We start from the raw sequence: 27,775 nt of genomic DNA, 5'->3' as shown, positions 1-27,775 counted from the left end.
CGATGAACAACCTTAATCTTCACCATAATGCAACAATGGAGGACAGAGAAATTGCAGAGCAAATTTAAAGAGAGAGAAAGAGACTAATAAAATGCAGAGAAAATTTGAATTGCAAATGAAATTTGATGAGAAAGAAAGAGAGTAACGAAAGAAGAAGAAAAAAAAAGAAGTTAATAGAGAAGGAGGGAAGTTCAGGCGGTTTCCAATTTGTGTTTTTGTATTTAATTTTTTTTTAAAAAAATAACGGAATTCTAAGAAAACGGGATGAAAATAACGGGCTCCGTTATAATAGCAAACTGGGCCGCGAGAATTGGGCTTATAGTGGCTGGCCACATATAAGACATTGTGTTGTAACTGAGTTTGTATACAATTTTGTACCACCTCTTTACTACTTAGCAATCCTGTTACTAGTAGTAGTTACTTGTCAATTGTACGTCCTCATTGTTCTTTTCTTAATGGAAACATCTATGACAGTCCCAAAAGGGCCAAAACAGTCATTATTTATCCAGATGTGACACATTAAAAAAAATCGAATTCTTGTGTGGACTACAACATTTTAGCTAAAAATAGAAATGTAACAAAAATACAATTTCTTTGGTGAGTGAGTACCCACTTAATATTACATACGTATACTTAATTAATACGAGTATTTTATTGTTTATGGTTCATAACTTCATATTGAGATGGACGTACACAAAACACTTTGCTTTAATTGAAGAGAACACATTTGACCAATTGAATTGCTACACACGGATGGGTAGTGATAGACCACTACCAGGTATGGACTCATTGGGTCCATACCAGGGACAAATATGTAATTTTAACAATATTTCCATGGTAAGTCATCAGATTGTACTATGGTGTAAAAAAATATTCTCTCTCCTCTTACAATTCTACAATAACAGTATTCAACTCTATGATAACTGTATTAAAATTAACCATAACATTATACAATTCAATAATAACAGTATACAAGTCAATAATAACGGAGCACCGACAACCAACCTCTACCCCCTCATATCCAAAATCTTTCGATCTCTGGGAATAGAAACCCACCATTTTTCATGGCTGCAATTGTAAGTATAGACCTTGAACATTCTTCGTCAACCTTCAACTATCATCTTTCATCAACCAAACTTCGAATAACTCCTTTAATTTGAATCAACCACAAAATTCTCACCTTCAGTACATCGAGCACCGCTCCTTGAAGGGAAGATTATTGCAACTTTGATGGGGTTTTTGTGGGACTGATTTTCCGACCACCGGAGCTTTTTCTCGTGAGTGGTAGTTTTTTGAGTTCCTGTTTTTTTCACCCTCTAATCCTTCTTCCTTTTCCACTTTGTTTTAGCTTTTTAAATTTTACAATTTTTTTTACGTATTTTTTTTATTGTGGTATGGACTCCAACTATCCATACCTGGTAGTGGTCTATACTTACTCACACACGGATTAACAAAAGAGTTTACTTCACAAGATCAGATGAAGTTCCATCTATAAACCATATGACAATGAAAGGAGTAGACCCTTAGTATAATAGCATGTGTTACTCTCTATTCTTTTCTCAATATGGGAGTATGGGACACTTAAATGCGGGCCCGTCCCTGGAACACTGCCTTGGCCCTAGAGATACTTTATTTTTATTTTTTTGTTAAATATAAGTTTTACGGAGTATTAAAAAAAGTGCTTAATGTCTTTCAAAAAAAATGTGCTTAATGGAAATTAGTAATTAGGTGGTAAATGAATATGAATGCTCTCCGTGATTCCGTATAACATCCTTCATTAATTAAATTCCTTAATATTTATGTCTATAATTTTTTTTAAAAAAGTTTCATATTATGGTGGATTACTTTTTTATGCAAAATGTCATTATATATATATATATATATATATATATATATATATATATATATATGGGCCCCAATTTGTTATTTTGTTCATAGGCCACCAAAATATTAAGAACGAGCTTGCTTACGTGTTCAACACTCCCTTTCACATATTATTAACACAGATGGACTAAATAGCAAGTTCATAAAATATCTAACAACCAATTAATATGAATTCTACGTAGTTGAAGTACAACCATTGCATACATTAACTACCTCGCATTCTCAAAACCATAAAGGCAGCATAAACATTTAAAACCTTTTACTTATTTATTTATTTGTCTCCTCACTCAACACTTCAAAACTAATAATTTTTCACCCTCTAAAATAAAATATTCCAAACTTTTTTTAAGGAAAAGGTTTAGATTAGAATTAGTTATTTTAGATAAGATAACTTTTAAAAAAAAAAGTTTAAATTTGGAACAATTAAACGTAGGTAAAATTTACGTAACTAAAATCGGTTGAGCAGAATGCATCTATATTACTCCCTCCGTCCCTAAATTACATTCCTATTTTCCTCTATTATGTGAAAAATAAATGCTAGAAACAGGAATATAATTTAGGGGCGGAGGTAGTACTTAATAAGTTAATGTTGCCATGTCGGCCATCAGGTACACTTATAAAAACCACGTTGCACATGGCAGCCATTTGGCTGACCATGCATATCGGAGTAATTAACAGCACTCAATAATGTTACGAGTATCTGTTTTCAATCCGTACTAGGTAGCTTAGCCTTTGCGCATTTAACATTAGTACATTACTCGTACCATCTAAAATCAAACAAATTTTACTATTCAATGCATTAGTGATTGTTGGGTAGCAAGGAAGTCATAATTCATTACCATTAGACACAAGTAAAATTGTATAACAACCTTTTATATTACTCCGTACCGAAATTCTTAATAGTAATACACTAATACTGAGAGAATATTTGTCGTGCCTTTCTCATTGATCAAAAGTCAATATATAATACAAGCGTATGCTAGGTTAGGGCTAAGACTACATTAGTAAATTACAAACTAATTACATACGATTATTTACATAATCTAACACTCCCCCGCAGTCAAAGCGGCAGGACCATGAACGCTTAGACTGCCCCGAAAATCATCAAATAAAACCTTAGGCAGACCTTTGGTGAAGATGTCTGCAATATGGTATCGGGAAGGCACATGTAGGACACGAACTTCACCCCTTTGAACTTTCTCACGAACGAAGTGTATGTCCATCTCAATGTGCTAAGTGCGTTGATGCTGAACCGGATTACTAGAAAGATAAATCACACTAACATTGTCACAATAAACCAATGTTGCTTTCGAAATAGGAAGAAATAGCTCGAGCAACAAATTGCGAATCCAGCAGGATTCGGAAACCACATTGGCAACCCCTCTGTACTCTTCTTCGCAACTAGACTTAGACAAAGTGGGTTGGCGTTTCGAAGACCAAGAAATCAAATTATCACCAAGGTACACACAATACCCTGATGTAGAACGACGAGTATCCGGATCCCGCCCCAATCTGCATCCGTGTATGACACAAGAGAAGAAATAGGAGATTTATGCAACTGCAAACCAAAACCTGTCGTACCTCTAATGTATCGTAGAATGCGTTTCAACGCATGCATGTGCTCAACACGGGGTGAATACATAAACAAGCAAACCTGCTGAACTGCATAAGAGATATCTGGTCGGGTGAATGTCAAGTACTGCAAAGCACCACAGAGGCGCCGATAAGAAGTAGGATCGTCATACAAAGCACCCTCATGAGTGCTCAATTTGCCTTTGGTGTCAACAGGAGTAGGCGAAGGCTTGCAATTTGCCATTCCTGCCTTTTCCAAAATTTCCTGCGCATACTTCCTTTGAGATAAAAATAAACCATTTTTACCTCTAGTAACAGCAATACCCAAAAAATAACTCATAGGACCCAAATCCTTCATAGCAAATTCAGAGCTTAGCCGAGAAATAATATGTCGTCGGAGAGTTTCCGATGAAGCAGTAAGAACAATATCATCAACATATAGAAGAAGATAAGCAGTATCATTACCATGGCGATAGATGAACAAAGAGGTATCAAATTTGCTATTAGAAAAACCAATAGTAGCCACAAAATCTGCAAAACGTTTGTACCACGCACGAGGTGCCTGTTTCAGACCATATAGTGACTTCTCTAATAAACAGACATGATCAGGTTTATTAAGATCTTTAAATCCCATAGGTTGATACATTTAGACCGTTTCATTCAAATGACCATGTAAGAAAGCATTTTTCACGTCTAATTGATGAATTTGCCAAGACTTAGCCAAAGCAATGCTAAGAACCACCCGAATAGTAACCGGTTTAACAACCGGGCTAAAGGTCTCATCACAATCAATTCCTTCCCTTTAATTTTTACCATCACCAATGAGACGAGCCTTATGTATTTCAAAAGACCCATCAGACTTAGTCTTATGTCGGAAAATCCACAATGACCGAATTATATTCACATTCGGTGGCCGCGGAACCATTCCAAGTACCATTTTCAATAAGAGCATCATATTCTTCCTGCATAGCAATTTTCCAATTATGGTCACGAAGGGCGGTAACCGGGTTCTTTGGAATGGGTGATATGGAGGTAGTAGTATGATGTGTTTGATCTTGGTATTTGGGATTTGGTTTGATAATGCCATGCTTGCTACGAGTAGCCATGGAATGAGTAGGCATTGGGGATGGTGCGGGAATGAAAGAGGGAGGAGAATAGTGAGTGAGAGTAGAAGATGGAGAATGCTCGGCCTCACCAAGGGTTGTGGGGGAAGGTGGTCGCATTGGGGAAGGAGAGCGAGAGGGCGTGGGTTGCTGTCTTTGAGGAGATAAAGCTTCCTGGGCGTGGGAAAGCCGGGCAGCAGAGGATGAAGACGAGAGGGAGAGAGCAGGGGACTGCGCGGGGGGGTCGCGGCCTGTGCTCCCTCACCGCAGCCTGCCCGCGAAGCCTGTTGTGTGGCAGCAACGTGGACAGGTTGTGGTTAGAGCTCGGTTTGAGTGAGAGTGTGATGGAAAGAGAGGTTGTCAAGCATGTTCAATTCACTACCCAAAAAATCATAAGAATGAGGCTCGGGAGTATGAATTTTTTAAAAGGGGAAAACCGACTCATCAAACCAAACATGTCTAGCTATAATAATTTTCCGGGTTGACATATCAAAACACTTATACCCTCGATGATTAGATGGATATCCTAGAAAAACACAAGGACTACTACGAGCTTGAAGTTTGTGAATTTTAGAGGATGGAAAGAGGGGATAACATAGACAACCAAATACCCTAAGATGAGAGTAGTCGGGAATCTTTTGATATAGAACTTGAGTGGAAGAATTATAGTCTAGAATTTTTGTCGGTAGGATATTATGAAGATAGGTAGCCATTTCAAGAGCATGATGCCAAAAAGTAGGGGGCATTGAAGCATGACAAAGAAGAGTTCGAACAATGTTATTGATCGTTTTAATTTTTCTTTCGGCCTTGCCATTTTGAGGAGAAGTATGAGGACAAGAAAAACGAAAAGTCATGCCATTTTGTTCACAAAAATTTTTAAAAGGAGCTTTGGTAAATTTCGTTCCATTATCACATTGGAAAGCCTTAATCTCCCTCTCAAATTGAGTCTTAATATATGTTCGAACACGAATGAATAGGTCACAGACCTGAGACTTGGAAGAGATAGAAAAAGTCCATAGAAAATTCGTGTAATTATCAAGAAAGAGAACATAATATTTGTGACCAAGTGAGCTAACAATGGGAGAGGTCCATAAATCACTGTGAACAATATCAAAAGGCATAGTAGTATGAGACATTGAATCATAAAAAGGCAATTTCATTAATTTTCCCAAAGGACAAGAATGACAAATGTGCTTAGAAGCCTTATTACAATTAATGAGATTACTACTACGTAAAGAACTAAGAATTGCATTTCCCGGATGACCTAAATGGGAATGCCATACACTAGGAGAAATAACCGCAAAGGCTGACGGAATGGAATTGGAAATGACTTGACGATCTGTGAAGAAGGGATATAGATCGCCACTGCTATTAAATCTCACTATTTTGCTCCCCGTCTGCAAGTTTTTCACAGAAAACCCAAAAGGATCAAATTCAATTGACACATGATTATCAATAGTGAATTTTCTAACAGAAATTAGATTTTTGACAAGTTTAGGCACGTGGAGGACATTTTTGAGGTGAAGTGTGTTTCGGTTTAGGGACTTGTGACCATAACCATGTATTGTAACTTTGCTACCATCACCAACAATAATAGTATTATTATTATTTTTTCTCAAATGAAAATATGACGACAAGTTACCTTGAGAGTTCGTCATATGAGATGTAGCTCGATATCCATATAATAATTTGGATCGGCAAGGGACATTGTATGCATAGCTTGCTCGATGTTGGTTGGCACATACCCTGAAGAATGGGAAGGTGGGTCGGACATGTAGTACGCCTGCTGCTGTGGTCTGGACCCGAGAAGACCAGGCTGTGGCTGACTTGACTGACTGGGCCGAGCAGCCCACTGCATTGGGCCAAGTGCTTGCGATGGATATGGGCAGGGAGGTGCAGGCCAATATGCCCAAGGATGTGGATATTGCCACCTCTGCTGACTCGAGGAGTGATGTGGTGCCGACTGTGACTGCTTCGGTGTGTGTTGCGGCGGCTGGTTGCTCCGACCACCGGACCCAGCACCGCTCTTTTTGCCTCCCTTTCCCTTGGGTTTCCGACCACCGCGAGCAGGCTGTGAGTTGCGAGGAGATTCATAAATCGCCTTGCCCTGCTGCGAATTAAATGCAGCTGATGATGATTGTGAGAGGTGAGCCTCCTCACTGGAATGTAGAACATCGGTTGCATTACCCTGCTCCTCCAATTCAAGCATAGAGCGCAAGGCGTCAAAATTGGGAAGAGGATTGAGGTGACGAACAGAGGTACGGAAGTCCTTGTAATCTTCCGAGAGCCCCTTCAATAATTGTAATGCCATACGATTATCAGAAACTGCATCACCAACATTCCGGAGACTATCCGCAAGAGACTTCAATCGAGTGCAATACGGCTTAACACCCTCGAATTGATCGAGCCTGGTGTTTGTGAATTGCGCATCAAGATGAAGAGCACGGGCTGACTTGTTGTTGAGAAAGAAATTCTGCAACCTTTTCCAAGCATCGATAGCCTTGTCATCGGGATCTATAATCGAATCGAGGAGATCGGTCGAGATGGTATTATATATCCATTGTCGAACGATGTTATCAAGTCTTTGCCATAGTGCAGGGTCAGAAGAAGAAGATTCAGGAGCTTTCGCCTTGTCAACAACAATCGGAGGGATAATATGGTCGATCACTAAATTTGTACGGCAATGGAGTTGGAATAGTGTGGACCAAGTATTGTATTGAGTACCACTGTAATCAAGAACAATAGGGATGAAGTTTTGATGTTAGTAACAAGTGTAGCAGGGTGAATCTTTTGTTCGGCCATTGGTGAGAACCGAAATTGAAGAAGAAAAGAGGTAGAAGAAGAAGATCAGAGAAGATGAGCGGAAGAGAATTAGGGTTTGAAAAACCTAAACTCGTGATGCCATGAGAGAATATTTGTTGTGCCTTTCTCATTGATCAAAAGTCAATATATAATACAAGCGTATGCTAGGTTAGGGCTAAGGCTACATTAGTAAATTACAAACTAATTATATACGATTATTTACATAATATAACAAATACTGAGATGTTTTATTAAGTACTTCATCCGTTCCTTAATACAAAACCTCTTTCTAGCATTTATTAAATTATTACTCACATAATAAAGAGAAAAAAAAGCTTTTAATTTAGGGACGGATGGAGTAATACTAAGAGTGTCTTTTATACTACTGTGATTACATAAAGTGCTATTGAGAATGTTCAATAATACTACCTCCGTCCCTTATGCCTCTTTCTCTTTATTATGTGAGGAATAAATGCTCAAAAGAGGTATTGTATTAAGGGACGGAGGGAGTACTATATTACCTCTCAGTATTACTCTCAAAATGTCATTATTTACAAAATTATCATATCATTGTTATATATTTCCTTGTGCATAACTATGAGGCCCTGGGAAGCACTGATCAGATAACCGGCTTGAATTTTAATTGTAAGTTAGTGTAAAAGCAACCTTAAATCTCCACGAGAACCCAATCTCCTTTTCAAAACACGTGTGTTTATCATATTTTTCCATTGCCACGGGAAAAGTGATAACTAGTATGGAGATAATTTTAGAAAATAAATATTACATCTGTTTCTTATTATTATTTGGAACAAAAAAGTTATTATTTATAAGAAATAAAATACTACTTTGTTGTAACTAATTAATAAGAAACATATGTAGTAATAAATTTGGAGTCATTTTGAGTAATCATGAGAATGAACATTGATAATCTTACCGAATAATGGGGCGTCTATGTACTTGTATAGCCTTAAAAAAATTTGTAACATAAAATTACAGAGAGGCCTTATATAGGGCTTAACTTATAATTGTTTGGTGATGGATGTTTAGGTTCACGAATTGAAGATTGAGAACAAGAAGGATATCATTTTAACATCTCCACTCTCTCTAGAAGGGACATCGGATACCGATTACAAGGCTCCCAATATTCTTCAATTACTTTTCAGTCTATTCAAGAACATAAGACCTTGAACTGATCTTACTCGTTTCAATGTAAGGTTTTTTTTTTTTTACTTGCCTACTACATTAATAAATAAAACGCCACTTAAAAATTGGTCATATAAAATTATGTTTTTACTCTAATTCATTAATAAATTAGGAAATTTTACTTTGTAAATTTTCAGCTACCTCCCTTCTTTAATCTTCCAAAACCACAACTACAATGCTATGGAGAATTAGTCTATTGTGTAAACATGGACATGCTTAGAAAATGCACGACCGGAGAGAATGCTGTTGATCGGATGATCTCCGTTGTTGCTTGGAATCTCTCGACCGTTCGTATGTGGGTGTTTGGAGTTGCCCCATTCAACCCCATTCTTGGCGAAACTCATCATGCGTCTAGAGGCACCCTCAACATCCTAGCTGAAGAAGTACGTACTTATGTTCGTAACGTACGAGTAATTTATTTCAGTCTTTTGTAGTTACATATAAAAATAAGAAAAAATACGCTTTAATAATCTCAACTATGGGAAATTTACTTTCAATAATCGCAACTAAGGTTTATAAACTAAGAGCTTGTTCTCTTACGTTGAAATTCAGTTCAGTTCAGTTCAGTTCAGCTCCTAATTTCCTTCTCTTATAAAATATTCATTTCATTTCAGTTCCGTTCAGTTCAGCTCAATTCAGTTCAGTTCAGCTCAATTCAGTTCAGTTCAATATAATTCAGTTCAGTTCAGTTCAGTCAATGAGAACATACCCTAATAATCCTAACTATGCTATGTGTTTGCCTCCAATAGTCCCAACCAGTCAACACCAAGTTAACGATTTGTTATAACAGGTTATCATCACATGTGTCAACACGTGATTGGTTCAAAATTTTAAAAAATTAAAATTAAAAAAAGAAAAAGAAAAAGAGAGAGTGAGAGAAAACCCCTCCCCCCTTGCCAGCAGCAACCCCCCCCACCACCAGAGGGTACCCCCGTCAGAGGCCAGAGCACCTACCCAATACCGATGGTACCCTCCTAAACTAGAGCCCCACCAGGCCACCATCCCTTCCCCTGAACCACCTTCCCCAATCAACCATCGCATATATAGCCACAACAACACCAACTCATATCTCCTCCAATCAATGCACACCTCCACCTTTGAGCCACTCTGCATCTCCAACACCGAAACCACCACAATTATCGCCTAGCAGCAGTTCACCTCACGCCCAACCACCTAACGACCGATGCTGCTCACCAATCACCACCCTGCTCCTCCTTCACCTGCACAATATATAATAACAAGAGCCCTACATTTTCTCAATGCCGCACAAATTCTGGCCACCAAATCAACTCCACCGTCACAGCCACACCAAAAACACACTAAAATTGCAGTCAATAATTCCGGCCACCACCAATTGCCACCAATCAGGATTTTTTTTTGTTTGTTTTTTTTAATACTACACCAATCAGGTGCTGACACACGACTTTTAAAAAACAAATTTATTTTTTACCCTCCTAGCAGATTACCAGTCATTGGGAATATTGGAGGCAAAATAAACACATAGTTGGGATTATTAGATTATAAATCTTTGTTGGAATTATTAGACTAAATTGTCAATAGTTGGGATTATTAAAGTGTATTTTTCCAATATTATACTTTAATTCGTGTTATTTTAAACATCAATTATACTCCTTTAATTCGGAGTACCATATTTAATTTTCTGGCTCGTTGTTTGTAGGTTTCTCATCACCCGCCAGTAGCGGCGATGCATGGAACTGACGAGGCTAACAATATTGAGCTCATTTGGTGCCAACATGCAGTTCCTAAATTCTTTGGTATTCTAATTATTCCTTCAATTTGCTAGGGTGCATTTTAAATTCCTAAGAATCACTCAACTAACCTAAGAGATTTATATACGTAGTACTTACTACTTTCTACTGATTAGTTGATATAATTTCTTATTCAATTTCTAGTTTTTAGTTTGATAATTTTAATTTACATTTTGGACGTTAGATTTCTATAAATTAATTGCGCAAAACTAAAAATTATTGTCGTAGTAAAAGTGGTTTTCACACACAGATGTGTGAATGCTAATTAGCTTAATTAGTTAAACTTTTAGGAGTGTACTAATAATTAGAGCTGACAAAAGTTGACTCGACCTGAACTACCAACTCAAACCCGATTGTAAACCAATCCATCTGTACCCGAAAAAATGGTGACCCAAACTCGACCTGAAACCAACCCTAGACCCCAGTTCACTCGAGTATGTGAGACCCAAACCCGAACATGAACTGCCAAAGAGATGACCCGACCCAAATGTAACCCGTATATATTGACTTGAACCGAACCCGACTTGAACCGAAATTGACCTAAACCCGTTTTAACCCATCTAAACCGGAATTTAACCCGACTTGTTACTAACCTGACCTAAATTCAACTCGACCCGTTCCTAACTCGACCCGAATTTAACCCAACCTGTTACAAACTCGACCCGAAATCAACCCGACTTGTTATTGACCTGACCCAAATTCAACCTAACTTGTTATTGACCTGACCCGAATTTTACCAGACCAATTAAAAACCCGACCTAAAAATTCAACCCGACCTGTTACTAACCCGACTCGAAATCAACACGACTTGTTATTTACCCGACCTAAATTCAACCCAAACTATTCATATATGACCCGATTTCAAATCACCTTAAATGCAATTTAGACCACCTTATTATTGTTGATCAAAGCATTTTGTCTAGGGAGACCAAATCGGTCCAGGCCAGCAAAAGAAAGGAGCATCATCCTCAAATTTAAGAGTTAAATATAGTATATATTTGTTGTATGGTCAAAGGAGATAATTATCTTCCTAAATTATAAACTATAGTTCCCTAGTATATTGCCATATATATTATTGTCAAAGGAAATAATTTGCTTGATAAAATGATAATTATTTATTAATACATAGTTGAACCCAAAAATGACCTGACTTGGAAATGACTCGACCTGATTGTAACTTGCAAATTTTTGACTTGAACATAACCCGGCTTGAATCCGAGAATGACCCAACCTGATTATAACCCGCAAATTATTGACTTGAACCAAACCCGACTTGAACCCGAGAATGACCTGACTTGAAAATGACCTGACCTGATTATAACCCACAAATTATTGACTTGAACCGAACCCGACTCAAACACGAAAATGAACCGACCTGATCTAACCCGCAAATTATTCACTTGAACCGAACCCGACTCGAACCCGAGAATTACCCTAACCCATTTTAACCAGTGAAAACCCAAATTAAACCCGACCTATAGTTCACCCGACCCGAACGTAAGCCAACTTGTTATTAACATGACCCAAACCCGATAAGAAGTATAACCCGACGTGACCCGACTCAAGCATGACCCAACCCAAACCCGACCCGCATAGGTTATAGAATTAATCTGATTTGACCCGACCCGAGTTGACCCGACCTACTCTTACCAACTCAAACCCGACCCAAAATTTCTCAAAAAGAGTGGATATTAGCCTTCAATTTTGGAATTTTTTTGACTATTTTCACCTAAAAATAAAAATTACCGAAAATTTTACCATGGTCACTAATAACCTCCGGGAGTCCAATTGGCTGGGTAGAACCATCCAATTTGCCTTTAAACGACCAATTTACCCGTTTAAAACTTGCACTGATTTCATGAACTCAAGCTTACCACGAACATTTGTGAAAACATATAATGATCATATATGGATCCAAACAGCATTATATGACCCCGAGATGTATCCCCTAACATCTCAATGTTTTTCGACACCGGTCCCCGAAACATTCAAAATTTCTCAAAAAGCATGGATATTAACCTTCAATTTTGGAATCTTTTGACTTATTTTTCGTCCGTATATTTGCCGAAATGTTTAACATGGTCCCAAATATCCTCCGGGAGACCAATTGGGTGGGTAGAACCATCCAATTTACCTTTAAACGACCAATTTACCGGTTTACAACTTACACTGATTTATTTAATTCAAGCCTACCACGAACATTTATGACAACAAATAATGATCATATTGTAGGGAATTATAGGTATTACGCGGCGGAAATAAACATGAATCATATTCATATAGTAACTAATCCCAAGATCTAATGCATAACACATAAAGAACATATAATCGTACCTTTGAAGCGTGATTCCACGTGCGATCGAGCAAGAACATTGGGAGATAAAGAACCTCAAGCGTGATTCCTCTACTTGGTCCACGGGCACAGATTAAGACCTCCACTAATGCTAGTTAGTTGCAATTGAACCCTTCAATTGACCTTCTATGGAGAAGTGCGAGCAACGAACCACCATGAACCACCACACGCGCCACCAAGGTGGCCGGCCGTACGGACGAGGGGAGGAGAGAGAAAGTCGTGAGTTAGAGAGAGGAATTAGGGTCTTTGGGATTGGTTGCCTTGATGTCAAAATACATTGTGTGTGAATTATGACTGCTTTCAAGCAACCCTAGACATGGATCTTATTTATAGATATCATCTCTAAATAAGAGCCCATGTCAAAAGCCCAAAACCTAATTCTCATCTAACTATGCTAGCCCAATCCATTTCATGATTAGTTAGTTGCTCATGAGGCCCATTAATGGGCCTCTTACTTGCTTAACCCAATACCGTTGTTGTGTGACCTCATAGGATCCATTCTAGTAGGCTTTGGACTATTTGACTAGCCCAAAGATCATTGATCATAGTCTAGCAACAGATAATGACGACCCAAAAGAACGAACTTATTATCTCCATAATAGTGATCCTTGATATATCTAGTAATTGCATTTATCGAAGACACAATTCCTTCAATCTCCCACTTGTCTGAGACAAGTGCGCAATATTCAAATTCCTTAAGTCATTGTGTGTCGATTTGATAATATGATTGCATCTCATGTCGTGATCATATTAGTCTACAAATCTTTTCTTGAAAACTGAGTGAGAATTACAAAACAAATGGTTACTATGTAATCCATTTGAGCACGACCATACATTTTCTGAATTCTCCCTCTTCAAGGGGCCAAGACACATTCCTAATTAAATAGGTAGACTCAATCCAATCTTGTGGCAACCAAGGGTCCCACTCAAATCATGAGGTAACCAGGAAACACCCTTTATAATCTCCAGTTACGAGAAGACGTTTGGATGTACACAGTTACATCAATCATTGAATGAAATCAATGTTCTACTCATGTCAAAGGAATCCACTAATATATCCGGAAGTTCTATACTTGAACTTCAAAGTAGGTCTATATTTCGATCATGCATCATTCATGCATACCCATGTGATTGACCGAGCTTCACTATGCTCCTATAGCCCATGAAACTGCGCTATCCAATCAATCTTACATGCTAGTCCAATTTATGAAATCATTTATGTCCACTTTAATGATTCCGAACTAGGAACTTAAATAATGTATGAATTTAGTTCACCTGTGGGGTTTCATTCACCGGGTTATTTAAATAAATTAACCTGATGAGCCCATCAATCCATAACTATTTTGGACATTTTATTTAATCTTGAAACCACGATTAAATAAGATTGAAACTTTGTTTCAATTGATAAACATAATTCTGCAAATGAATGTATTACACATGTAACTTGTTTTTCTCCAAAAACAAATACAACTTCTAATTACATCATTTGCCTCAATCCAGTTTCATTAGCATGTTTCTCATGCTTTGGAAATGGAAGGGGTTTAGTAAGTAGAGTTCATGAGACATTCTCATAAACATGAATTTTGTAATTTCTAAATTTTATAATCATATTCATCTCCATACATTAAGAATTTTCCTTCGCCCTTTTGCAAGGAACTTTGGAATTTATAATTTGTATTCCAACGTTATATTGGATTTTGATTGAAATCTATCATCACTTGTTCTAAAAAACACGTGAATCAAATAGACGAGTATAGTCCATGACATGCATGATGCATCCTTTGCATATTGCATAAGGATCATCACTCAAAACCTTAATTTCATCAACCTTTCTCAAATTATTGAATCATTAAGTAATGTGCCATGTTACATGGGATTGAAACTCCTTTCAATATAATGTTAAACCTTATAAGAATCTTATCAATATAAGCTTCTTAACCAAACTCAAACATCAATCAAAACCTATCTCTATAGATTTTGAATCCCAAATGTACTCATCATTCTCTTCAAGGTTTTTCATACAAAATGCGCTACCCACCACTTGACTATTCAAGAAATGAATAATTTTCTCTTTATACTAGACCAAGAAGACTTCATAGCTCCCACTAAACATCTTGTACACACAAGAACTTTTCTTCATTTTACGAGAACATCAAACGATTTGATTAACTCACAAAATTAAGAACATTAACTCCCAGATGCTAACTTCAATCCATTAATGATATTTTATGCATGCCTATGATTATTGGTTTTCAAAGCCATTCTGATTGTATCGTATACAGATCTTCTTTCATGAACAATTTCAAGAAAGTGTTTTGAAATCCATCTACCAAATATTATAAGGTAGAAATCACTAAAATATCTTTAATAGATCTTTGCAAGATGACTAATGTAAAGGTTTCATCGTAATCATAGTCATACTATGAATTTGTTGAATCCATTAACAAGTCTTTGCTTAGCTAGAAAACATTTTTCTTTCTTGTCTGCTTTGCTTACAATGAGTCTTACTCAATTATGCAAATCATTCAATTTTCATACACTTGCTTACAGACTTAGAATCTATTTCAGATTTTCTGGTTTTTAAACCACTTGGAGTCATAACTTGTCAAATCATCTTTGTTACTTGCATAATCATCATGTTCCAAAATGAATATTTTAGAACTCTCAGTCAATATGGAATCATATTTCTTTGGCTAAGTTTTACATATGCTAGTCATCATTGTGGGTTTTTATGCAACAATTGAAACTCATACAACAACTTTGTTTAGCTTTCAATGAGAAACGACAATTGAGGATGTGCACTTGGAATGTACTACCTTCGACACATGGTTATTATTCCCATTACACTTAATGAGACCATGCGTTGTCACTTGTAACATGAGGTGAATCATGCTCATATTGTTGCTTTGATTCGATTACTTCTCAAATTTCTTCAAGATTTTTGAAATCACTTTTCTTGAACTCTTTCAAGGCTCTCGAACTTTTCGAGATTCTTACACTCCCACTTGCCTTTTTGAGGAGGCACATTTAGCATAGGGTGAACCAACCATGGTTTAAGCCATGTTTTTTTGTTGCTTTTTCTCGAACTCTTTCGAGATTTATACTACTCCCACTTGACCTTTTGGAACAATTTCCATAAGGGCACCTACTTGAGCAACAAACATTTTGTGCTAAGTATGATTTGTGTAGTAGTACCCTGTGCTCCGTATAGGAATTGATCGTGCATTAAACGATTTAATACAAATTTTATTCCTTACTTTGTAGAAAGACTTTATAAGAACTCTTCTTATCTATATCACATATGAAACCTTTGCTACATTTTGATTTGACCTATTGTAGCTTATCTTGAAAGTATATCCCTTGTAAAATGGTTGAAAGATAGGTAATTTTCATCCATTATCAAAATATATCTTATATAGATTGATAGCTCCTTTCATAAACACTTCACAAGGTTTTCTTTCGGAGTTTGTCGTAAAACGATTTCACAACTCTTGGATGTTCATCAAGGTCTTGGCTTAAATTCTCATTATTACGATCATATCGCAATACTTTGAATGTGTTGCCAAGTATATGTCTTGACTTAAATTTTCACAATTACAATCATATTGTAATGTAATCATTATCTTGTCAAGTTGATACTGAACTTCATACTGAACATTTTGAACTTTTCAAAATTTTCACTCGTATGCTTCAACTAAGCACATGTGATCATATCACAAATGAAGTTTCATTGTTCGTCTCTAGCCTTTGAACCTTTGGTTTTCTTACATCGATACGTATTCGACCTTGGGCTCTCATCATCATTTCTCTAAATGGTGACTTTGTCAATACTTTCAAATTAGAATGATATTTATGTATATCAATGGATTCATAATCCAATGATATTGAAAGTCCATCCCTTTGGATCTTTCGCATGCAATGTTCATTTTTCATTTGATTTAATTGACATTTTAAAGACAATTTATATATATAGAAATGGTTTAATAATTTCTATCATATAGAACTTTGAATCTATTTAGCAATCTCAAAACACATTAGGACTCAATGAAGCATAGAATAACATTTATTCCACGTTTTTTGAATCTTCGATGCTTAGTCATTACTAACATTGAATGGTGTTTTGATAATGGCAAAATTGAATAACATTTATTTAATTCTAGCCAATTACAAGGTAAGGTGAAATATAGCTTTTACTTGTAAAGTTGCAACTTTTGATTCTAAACTCGTAGATTCTACTTGTGAAGTAGCAACATTTGCTTTTAAACTTGTAGATTTATTTCTCCTTTAGCCATACTACTTCATTTAGTTCAACCTCATTCTCAATAAGAGAGAACTAAACAAGACATCATATGTCCAAGAAGTAGTAATGTGCTAAATCAATTTCTATAATATACTTCTTAAATTGGAACATTCCCATTCTTTTACTTTCCAATTATATGAGGTAGTTTCTAATCAATTGGAATTGGTCCATTTAATTTGAAACATTTGTTGTTCATAACAACTTTTAGCATGTAAGCAGTTCTAGGTTTGAGAAGTAGCAACTTGTTTGCATTTCTTGGCCTATAACTTCTTATGCAATCCTCATATATTCCTAAACCTTTCCCATTTGAGCCACGTAGAACACTTCTCTTAGGTTCAAAATGATAATTTGCTTAACTACTTTAAACACATTTCATGATTTTGCTAAGTCTATTCAATCATCATTCATATTAGAGTTTAATCAACTATTTAAATCTTATATAAAGTGGATGAAGAATAGCGTCATTTGATCAACTTTTGATCATAGAGATTTCCAATCACTTTCTTAAATTCAATCATATTGAAGATAAGAGATTTTATTGGACTTCTATACTTGTCTTTTAGAGGGTTTGTACCTCCCATCTCATTATATCCCTTGAAACACTTTTCAAAATGAAGATGTGTTGGCATTTTACTCAAACATTTTGAATAAAACTAACCTTGGACATATGACATAGGTTTCTAAAACTTGCCTTTTAGAGCCATCTTAGCAACATTGGAATATAGATTTATGGATTATCTTTTAACTTTTTGAGAACGTTTCTCAACTTTATTTCCAATTGAGGAGATTATATTTAATAATAAAATTAGAACGACATGTTACTTATAAGTAAACGCAAAATTCAATTATGTTTAATAAAATTTAAAGTACCATAAGCGATTATAAAACTGGTAACTTTAAAACATTCATTCAATTTAATTGATCCCTATTGAATAGAATGATTCCAAGATCCTTTATTTGTGCAATAATTGACCGGACTTTGGCCCTACCATCAACTATTACATTTTCAAGGTGAGTAAACTCTTTACTGATTACAACTCTTTGTAATTCTTGGTTGAATAATTAACCATCACATGTTTAATTATTACCCTTAGCTTCAAGGTTCTAAACTCTTTAGGTAACCTTGTTGAGTATAACCAATCAAAAGTGTAAAAAATTTTTTACCCCCACTCCCCTAAGATATAATATGACACCCAGCTTTAGCATGACCCATCATAAATATCGAAGGTTTCATCGGGTTTTTGATTGGAAAAGCTACCTCAATATTACCGGGACCTAGATTTATTATGTTGTGATTATTTAGTGAACTCTAACGCATCATCAATCAACATAAATAAAATCTAACATGCATAATCTACTAATGCATAAATAAAACATGACATAGTATGGCCCCTTAATCCTAAGAAAAACTAATAAAGCAAAAAGCTCCCACTTGAACCTTCATGGATCTTATCCATCTTGCTCCTTTGGGCCTTCACTCCATGGATTTCTTGGATTAACTGCAACCTGTAATACTATTCTATTCTATTTACTACTTAAATAAATAAAATAAATTACAAAAATACTTAACGGTACGCAGACCGTATATAGATTACAAAAATATGAAACGATGCGTAGATCGTATTTAGAATCTATGGGTCATACTAGTCTTTATATATAACAATAAATAATATCATATATTATAAAGTGCCACATAATAAATCACTCATCATGCTTTCCTAAACTATGACATCGAATGATCATAGTTGAGGAAACATGGCACAAAATATCTCATATTTTTTAATTTATTATTGCAATTAGATAATATCATATATTATTTCTAACCAATCATAAAATATCATATATTTTATTTAAGGTAAGAGATAGAATCAAATCATATTTTAGTTATGGAAGATAAATCATATTTATCTTCCATGGTTATCCTAACTAATTTAGGAGATTCTATCTTAATTGCTAGCCAATCACATAATTTTAATTCAATTATTATCCAAAATAATTATGGGATAATCATATTATTTAAATCAATCTTTATCTTTTTGGAATCTTGCTTAACAATCCTTAAAATTTTCAAAGATTAAAACAAATTTTAAGATTTGAAATTATCTTAACAAACTTTATCCAAAATTAACAACTTTAATTAAGGATAATTATCATAAATCAACTTTTGAAATTTGATATTATCCTCAAAATAAAATCATTTTGAAAATATTTTAAAATAATTTTTTTTATTTTATTTTAAAAAATCTGCTGCCACGTCAGCTAGGAAGAACCCAGCCAACGCAACAACAACGTGCGTCAGTCAAGGAAATCCCCAACTAACGCACGACCATAGCCAGGGGTAAAGCCCAGCCATGGCGTCACCATCACTCTAGCTGGAATTGTTCTAGTCGAAAGCTGGTGCTGCTGTCTGAGGACTGTCGCGCGTCGCCGCAGCTAGGCCGGAGCCCAGCCACCTGCGCCTGTTGGCTGCAGCAAGTCGTCGGCAGCAGCTAGCGGCAGTGCAACTGTTGCACTTCCTGCTGCCGCTCGTAGCTGTGACTCGTCGCCGCCACATGTCCTCCACCCTGCGCCCTCCTTCCCTTCTCTTCGACCACCTGGGCAGCTGCCGTGGGCACCTGATGGTGGTTCGACCACCCAGCCACGGCTGCCCCCTCCCAACAACAAAACTTTTCCCTTTTTTTTTTTTTAGTTTTTGAGAGTTTAATTTAATTAAACAACTTTTGCAAAATTAAATTAAATTAGGTCTATTGAATTAAAACATAAAATTTATGCCTAATTCAATTTTGAAATCAAATTCACAATTAAATTTCAAATCTAGGGTTCTTCACAAAATTAATTCAATTTTAATCTAACTCTTAAATTAAAATATTGATTATACAAAAATCATATTTTATGTATCAAATCAATCTAATTAAAATTATGAAGCATAAATTATTCGAAAAATCATCAAAATTAAGCACAAAAATCAAAATTTAGGGCTTTATTTCAATTAAAAAAATTCGAAAATTCTAGGGCTTAAGTCAGATTTTACTAGAATAATTGAGCAATTTAAATCATATTTAAACAATTCCAAAAATTAAATCTCATTTAATATAAAGATTGAACCATAATTAATTATTCTCCCTCCTAATTGAATTAAAATTGTGGACTATCAAAGAATTATAGTCAATATGCGTAAATGCAACAGGCTAACTAATACCACTGTAGGGAATTATAGGTACTACGCGGCGGAAATAAACATGAATCATATTCATACAATACCTAATCCCAAGATCTAATGCATAACACATAAAGAACATATATCGTACCTTTGAAGCGTGATTCCACGTGCGATCGAACAAGAACATTGGGAGATAAAGAACCTCAAGCGTGATTCCTCTACTTGGTCCACGGGCACAGATTAAGACCTCCACTAATGCTAGTTAGTTGCAATTGAACCCTTCAATTGACCTTCTATGGAGAAGTGCGAGCAACGAACCACCATGAACCACCACACGCGCCACCAAGGTGGCCGGCCGTACGGACGAGGGGAGGAGAGAGAAAGTCGTGAGTTAGAGAGAGGAATTAGGGTCTTTGGGATTGGTTGCCTTGATGTCAAAATACACTGTGTGTGAATTATGACTGCTTTCAAGAAACCCTAGGCATGGATCTTATTTATAGATATCATCTCTAAATAAGAGCCCATGTCAAAAGCCCAAAACCTAATTCTCATCTAACTATGCTAGCCCAATCCATTTCATGATTAGTTAGTTGCTCATGAGGCCCATTAATGGGCCTCTTACTTGCTTAACCCAATACCCTTGTTGTTTGACCTCATAGGATCCATTCTAGTAGGCTTTGGACTATTTGACTAGCCCAAAGATCATTGATCATAGTCTAGCAACAGATAATGACGACCCAAAAGAACGAACTTATTATCTCCATAATAGTGATCCTTGATATATCTAGTAATTGCATTTATCGAAGACACAATTCCTTCACATATATGGTTTCAAACGACATTATATGACCCCGAGATGTATTCCCTAAAATTTCAATACTTTTCGACACCAGGCCTTCAAGACTTCGAAATTTTTTCTCAAAAAGCGTAGATATTAGCCTTCAATTTTTGAATTTTTTGACTTTTTCTCCCAAAAATAAAAATTTCCGAAATGTTTACCATGGTCTCTAATACCCTCCAGGAGTCCAATTGAGTGGGTGGAACCATCCAATTTGCCTTTGAACGGCCAATTTACCGGTTTATAACTTGTGCCGATTTTATTAACTCAAGCCTACCACAAACATCTATGACCACATATAATGATCATATATGGTTCCAAACGGCATTATATGACCCCAAAATGTATCTCCTAAAATCTAAAGGCTTTACGACACCAGGCCCCGAAACCTCCAAAAGTTCTCAAAAAGCGTGGATATTAGCCTTCAATTTTGGAATTTTTTGGCTTTTCTTCGCCTAGAAATAAAAATTGCCGAAATGTTTACCACAATCCCTAATACCCTCCGGGAGACCAATTGGGTGGGTGGAACCATCCTATTTGCCTTTAAACGACCAATTTACCAGTTTACAACTTGCACCGATTAAATTAACTCGAGCCTACTACGAACATTTATGATAACATACAATGATCATATATTGTTCCAAACGGCATTATATGACCCCAAGATGTATTCCCTAAAATATTATAACTTTTCTACACCAGGCCCCGAAACCTCCAAAATTTCTCAAAAGCGTGGATATTAGCCTTTAATTTTGGAAATTTTTGACTTTTTTCGCTCGGAATTAAAAATTGCCGAAATGTTTACCATGGTCCCTAATACCCTCTAGGAGTCCAATTTGGTGTGTGGAACCATTCAATTTTCTTTTAAACGACAATTTACCGGTTTACAACGGCCAATTTAATTAACTTGACCGAACCCGACTTGAACCGAAATTGATCCAAACCCGTTTTAATCCGTCAAAACCCGAATTTAACCCGACTTGTTACTAACCTGACCATAATTCAAACCAACCCGTTCCTAACCCGACCCGAATTTAACCCAAGCTGTTACAAAACCGACCCGAAATCAACCCGACTTGTTATTGACCTGACCAAATTCAACCCGACTTGTTATTGACCCGACCCGAATTTTACCATACCTATTACTTACGAAACCCAAAAATTCAACCCGATCTGTTACTAACCCGACTCGAAATCAACACGACTTGTTATTTACCCGACCTAAATTCAACTTAAATGAAATTTATACCACCTTATTATTGTTGATCAAAGCATTTTGTCTAGGGAGACCAAGTCGGTCCAGGCCAGCAAAAGAAAAGAGCATCATCCTAAAATTTAAGAGTTAAATATAGTACTCCCTCTGTTTTTAAATAATTGCTCCATTTCTCCATGCGCGGAGTTTTAGGAGAAATTAGAGAAAGTAATAAAATATGGAGGTAGTGGGGTAGTTGAGAAAATAAAAAATTATAAAAAGAAAAAGTAGTGGAAGAATAAGAGGAGAGAGAGTATTATGTTGGGTCCACTAAGTGTGAGAAATGAATTAAATATTGTAAAAGTTTTCAATATAAGGAAATAGAGCAAGTTTTAAAAACGGTCGGAAAAGGAAAGTGGAGCAAGTATTTAAAAATGGAGGGAGTATATATTTTTTGTATGGTCAAAGGAGACAATTATCTTCTTAAATCATAAACTATAGTTCCTTAGTATATTTCCATATATATTATAGTCAAAGGAAATAATTAGCTTGATAAAAATAATAATTATCTATTTATAATTAGTTGAACCCAAATATGACCTGACTTGGAAATGACCCGACCTGATTGTAACCTACAAATTATTGACTTGAACATAACCCGACTTGAATCCGAGAATGACCCGACTTGGAAATGACCCAACCTGATTATAACTCGCAAATTATTGACTTGAACCGAACCCGAGAATGACCCGATCCGACTTGAAAATGACCCGACCTGATTATAATCCACAAATTATTGACTTGAACCGAACCCGACTCAAACCCGAGAATGACCCAACCTGATTCTTACCTGCAAATTATTGACTTGAACTGAACCAGAGAATCGCCCTAACCCATATTAACCCGTGAAAACCCGTATTAAACCCGACCTATTGTTCACTCGACCCAAATGTAAACCGACCATTTATTAACCCGACCTAAACTCGATAAGAAGTTTGACCTGACGTGACTCGGCTCAAGCATGACCCAACCCAAACCCGACCCGTATAGGTTATGGAATTAACCTGAAGTGAATCGACCCGAGTTGACCCGACCCACTCTTACCCGACCCAAACCCGACCCGTTTACCTGAATTGACAGCTCTACTACTAATAGTATAATAGTTACGAAACTTACCTTTTTAAAAAAAAAAAAGATTTCTATAGCCATTATAAAGTAGCTTAGTTATTACGTATCAAGATTGTTAATACGAATTTGCAATACACAATTTTCTTCAATATCCATAAATTTAATCATTATTCTACCTCCGTTAAAGGTTATGTGCAACGATTTGACATAAAGCAGAGAGGAAAAATGTCTAATCGTTGCACATAACCTGTAACGGAGGTAGTACATGATTTTGTTCTCTAATTAAATATATTTGGTTTTAATCATTTTTCTTTTTCTTTAATATAGGAACTGTCATAGATGCAGTAATCCATGGAAAGAGGAGGCTAAATCTACTAGAAAAGGGAGAAAGTTATGTGATGAACTCTCCAATACTACAATATAGGTTATTACCAAAACCAGGTGCTTCTTGGGTAGGAAATGTCAAGATTAAGTGCCAAGAAACAGGACTTGAAGCTGAGCTACACTTTAAAAGTGGTTCTTTTTTAGGCTTTGGAGGAAGCAATGGGGCTATCAAAGGCAAGATCTTTGATTCCTCCAAGAAGTTATTTGAAATCTATGGCCATTGGGACAGGTACGACCCGTAACCTATTTGTTCAATTTACGTTATTAAAACTCTATACATTAGTTATCACATATATTATTACTCTATCAAAATGAATATGTGACAATTAAATTCGAACAAGGTTGAAAATTTTAAGTTTTTTTTTATAGTAAAAAATAACTTTTCAAAAGTCAATATGAATTAGAAATCACGATATATATTCTGCCTGGCTTATAGTAATATAAACATCATTTTTTTTTTCTTTTTTTTGCTTCAGGTGTGTTTATATAAAAGATACTACGGATGGGAAAACCAAAGTCCTATACAATCCAAAATAGGTCATTTCTGCACTTCCTACCCAAATTCTAAGGGACCATAATGAGGTACATAGTTGTAAAGTTTACCTCCTATTTTTGTTGGGAGGGGGACAAATTCATATGGGGTCATGCCTTCCCCTCCCCCACCCCCACCCCCACTCCCCCATAATACTTTTTCTGTTTTTTTAGTTACATTACTTTTATTTTTACGAAATTCTAGGTAATTTTTGAAGTAGAGAGTGGTAGAAAGAAAAAATAAATGGATGCCATGTGGTTGGAGAGAGATAAAGAGAATTTATTAGTTACAAGGAAAGTGACGTAAATAATTTAAAACTTCCTTTTTAAGAAAGTGATGCAACTAAAAAAAAATGGAGGAAGTAGTTGATTCTTTTCAAGCCATGTATTTTCGCTTTTGCTTATTAGTAAAAGACTATAAGTTATAGAGAACAAGACCTTGATAGATGCTGGTCATGTATGTTCAAAGAAAGGCTCTAAATATATGTATGTAATGCTTTGTAACAATCGATACATAATCCTAATTAATCATGAAAAAAGACATTTTTAAGGGGGATAAATATTCCAGAGAAACTTAGGGCCTATATATTCTATATACTTTATTTTCAGTTATTTTAGGTTTAATAAGTTCAGATAAAGCCAACTTAGTTAAAATAAGAAAAGTTTAGGGAAAATAAGTTATGATAATTTAAAGGGTACCCAAGTTCAAACTACAACTAAAAATAGGTTTTAACAAGACCTAATAAATTCATGTAAGTTCATTCAAATATACGAAGTATAAAATAAGATGAGTTTATATAAATAAAAATCAGGTAAATAAATCACGCAATTACATAGGTGAACCTGTTAAACTTTTGATATTGTGATAACAGTTTTAAAATATTTTAACAACTAAACTAGCTCAGTTGTAATGACCTGATGTACTTATTCAAATGATTATCCATGTATACATCATTTTAAGGGAGTGTGGCAAAGTGAATCAGCAGCAGTGTGGGCAGAAGTGAGCAAAGCTATTCTAAGCAAAGACTGGGACAAAGCAAGAGAGGCAAAGAGAGCAGTGGAAGAAAAGGAAAGAGAACTCCTGAAACAAAGGAAATCAAGGGGAGAAGATTGGATTCCTAAGCATTTTGATTTGTCTTACACCCCAAATTCTGGTTGGGATTGCTCCCCTAAGGAAAAGATAGTTCCACCGGCTCCGATCATCTTTCCTATTTAACTGTTACATTACTAGTTTTATTTATGAATAAATAAAGGTGATGACAATTGAAAAAATAAAGGATTCTACAAAAACATGTTAATGAATTGCTTTTTCTATTCTTTTTTACTTGATCTAGTTTGACTTTTGCACTATTTATACACTCAGTTTTGACCTTATTTTGTGATTTATACTTAGAGGTGATTAATAATGGTGTGAAGCGCTAGCCCGATCCATTCAGTCCAGTTTGAAAAAAGTGCAGGTTGAGGCAAAGCTAAAACTGCATTTTAAGTTTAAAATTCGAGTTTGGCCTGAAAAAAACTTGATCAAGAAGCCCATTTTGGCCCAATAAACCCAACACTATTTTACATTTGTGTTTGGGCACATGATTTTATGCATTTTTCGTAAACATGAAAAATAATCATAAATAGTTAGATTACTTAACTATCCTCACTCCAAACCCCTAAAAGACTAAAAGTGAAAGTAAATTAAAAAATAAGTTTACCTGTATTTTTAGTTTCCTTTCATTATTAGCGCCACAATATAGAAAAGATATACAAATGACGACACATGGATATAGACGAGTTCCAAACACCATCCAATACATAAGCCTCTTGAAAATGTCTATAAAGGTTGGCATGAGAAGAAGAGAACCAAATGTAGCCAAGGACAACCTGCCGGGAAGTAATTAAATATAATCACTTAACTAATAAAGTTGCAATTAACATTACTAATAAAACTTCCGGCAAGTCATCCTTGGCTGCATTTCACTCTCTATACTTCTTCATGCCATAGTATAATAATTATACTCCTATATTAACCATATTATATGTTTTTGTGTGATGCTATGAATTGAGCAATGTATGCCTATTTATAGTAGAGCAAAGGTTAGTACATGGCTAATATTATAGACTATATTAATAATATTACATACATATTCTTATCTTATCGAATTTATGACCACTAAGATTTGCTAAAAGTGGCATATTCCCGAAATAACAAATTTTGTACATGTGACAAGTTCGTTGTGGTTGCAAAGTAAACGGAAATGATGGACAAAATAAGGGAATAACACATGCCATTGCCCACATGCAAAAGTAAGATATCAAATCTAATGTATTTTGTCATTTATATCCCATGCACTTTCATCACAACCCTATAATTGTGCATAATTTGTTACAATTGTATTATAAATTAAATTATTGATAGTATAAAATGCATGACTCTATGTTTGGTAACGATATTTAAAAGGAGCGTGTTAGCTGAAACTGATAAGGTGTAAATCACGTTTTTTTATAGGACTTTTTGTGATTAATGTGAATATTGCAAAATAGGTAAATTAAATAGAGGGAGTATTGTTTCAGTAGTCATCAGGATATATGAATATATAATAGTGTTTCTCCCACATACAATATGCAAGTATAAGCTGGCCAATTCAAACTCAGAAAATGGGCAAAAAAAAAAAAAATCCATAATTGCATACTAGACCAATAATGCGAACTCAGACCATACCGATAAAATATGTCTAAAACACCGACTGACCAAGACAGTTGTAGATGACAATTATATTACGGAAAAATATATAGAAGGAAAAAAAAAACAATAATAAAAGTAATTATTCAATGCCTTTTTAAGGGTTCTAATGTAAAAAGATATTCTAATATGCAAAAGTCAAATTAGAAAAATATTCTCAACTTATTGAAGAACTAAGTAACCACTAACCAACAAAATATAATACATGAAGGTGCATAAGTTCCATTCTCAGACCATATGACAATATGATTAGTAAACCACGCAATTTATTAACTAATCACATTTCTACCACTCCTCCTATGTGGGCAATTATTCTTCACACAAATGTGTTACACTCATACACCCAACATGAACACATAGGTGTCAATCGAAAGATCCATAAAAAGGCAATGCATGTTATGTTTAACAATTGGTTGAAATTCATCCTTGCATTATTAATTTGTCTATTTCAACATAAAATTGGTTGAAATTCAATCAAAACTAAACTTTAGCAAATGACTTTTAATGCTAGATTAAGAAATATGTATGGCCAGGTATTATTAGACGGCTGGCATTGGAAGGCTCTTATGGCAACACAAGAATCATGGAATAAATAGAATAAGAGGTAGAAATGCAATGCAATCATATTTGAAAATGATGCTTAGCATATGTCATTATCCTTGGACCAGAGCATTTTGTTTATTACTCATCTTAAAAGCATCAAAATGATAAGGTAAAAAGTTAGATGTGGATTGAGCCTAATCTATATGGATTGACTCTAATGGTTTGGAAAGGACTAGCATTAGCCTATTTCATGGCACATTATCTTTTATACATTTATTACACTTT

The 27,775-nt window shown here is 35.4% G+C and overlaps 2 protein-coding genes across 2 annotated transcripts; one reads left to right on the top strand and one right to left on the bottom strand.

Moving 5' to 3' along the window:
* Positions 1–6,213: 6,213 nt before the first annotated feature.
* Positions 6,214–7,361, bottom strand: LOC110691068. Its single transcript, XM_021868004.1, has 2 exons — positions 7,284–7,361; positions 6,214–7,188 (listed from the first exon to the last, which is right to left on the bottom strand). The coding sequence occupies exons 1-2, from the start codon at positions 7,359–7,361 to the stop codon at positions 6,214–6,216; spliced, it is 1,053 nt and encodes a 350-aa protein (XP_021723696.1).
* Positions 7,362–8,770: 1,409 nt separating this feature from the next.
* Positions 8,771–23,930, top strand: LOC110691067 (oxysterol-binding protein-related protein 4B-like). The gene is made up of 3 exons (XM_021868003.1): positions 8,771–8,947; positions 10,243–10,339; positions 23,632–23,930. Exons 1-3 carry the CDS (start codon positions 8,771–8,773, stop codon positions 23,928–23,930), a joined length of 573 nt encoding a protein of 190 aa, XP_021723695.1.
* Positions 23,931–27,775: the final 3,845 nt, after the last annotated feature.

The sequence above is a fragment of the Chenopodium quinoa genome, unplaced genomic scaffold (genome assembly GCF_001683475.1).
Source record: "Chenopodium quinoa cultivar QQ74 unplaced genomic scaffold, ASM168347v1, whole genome shotgun sequence".
Classification (NCBI taxonomy): Eukaryota; Viridiplantae; Streptophyta; class Magnoliopsida; order Caryophyllales; family Amaranthaceae; genus Chenopodium; species Chenopodium quinoa.
This window is presented reverse-complemented; position numbering and strand designations above follow the sequence as displayed.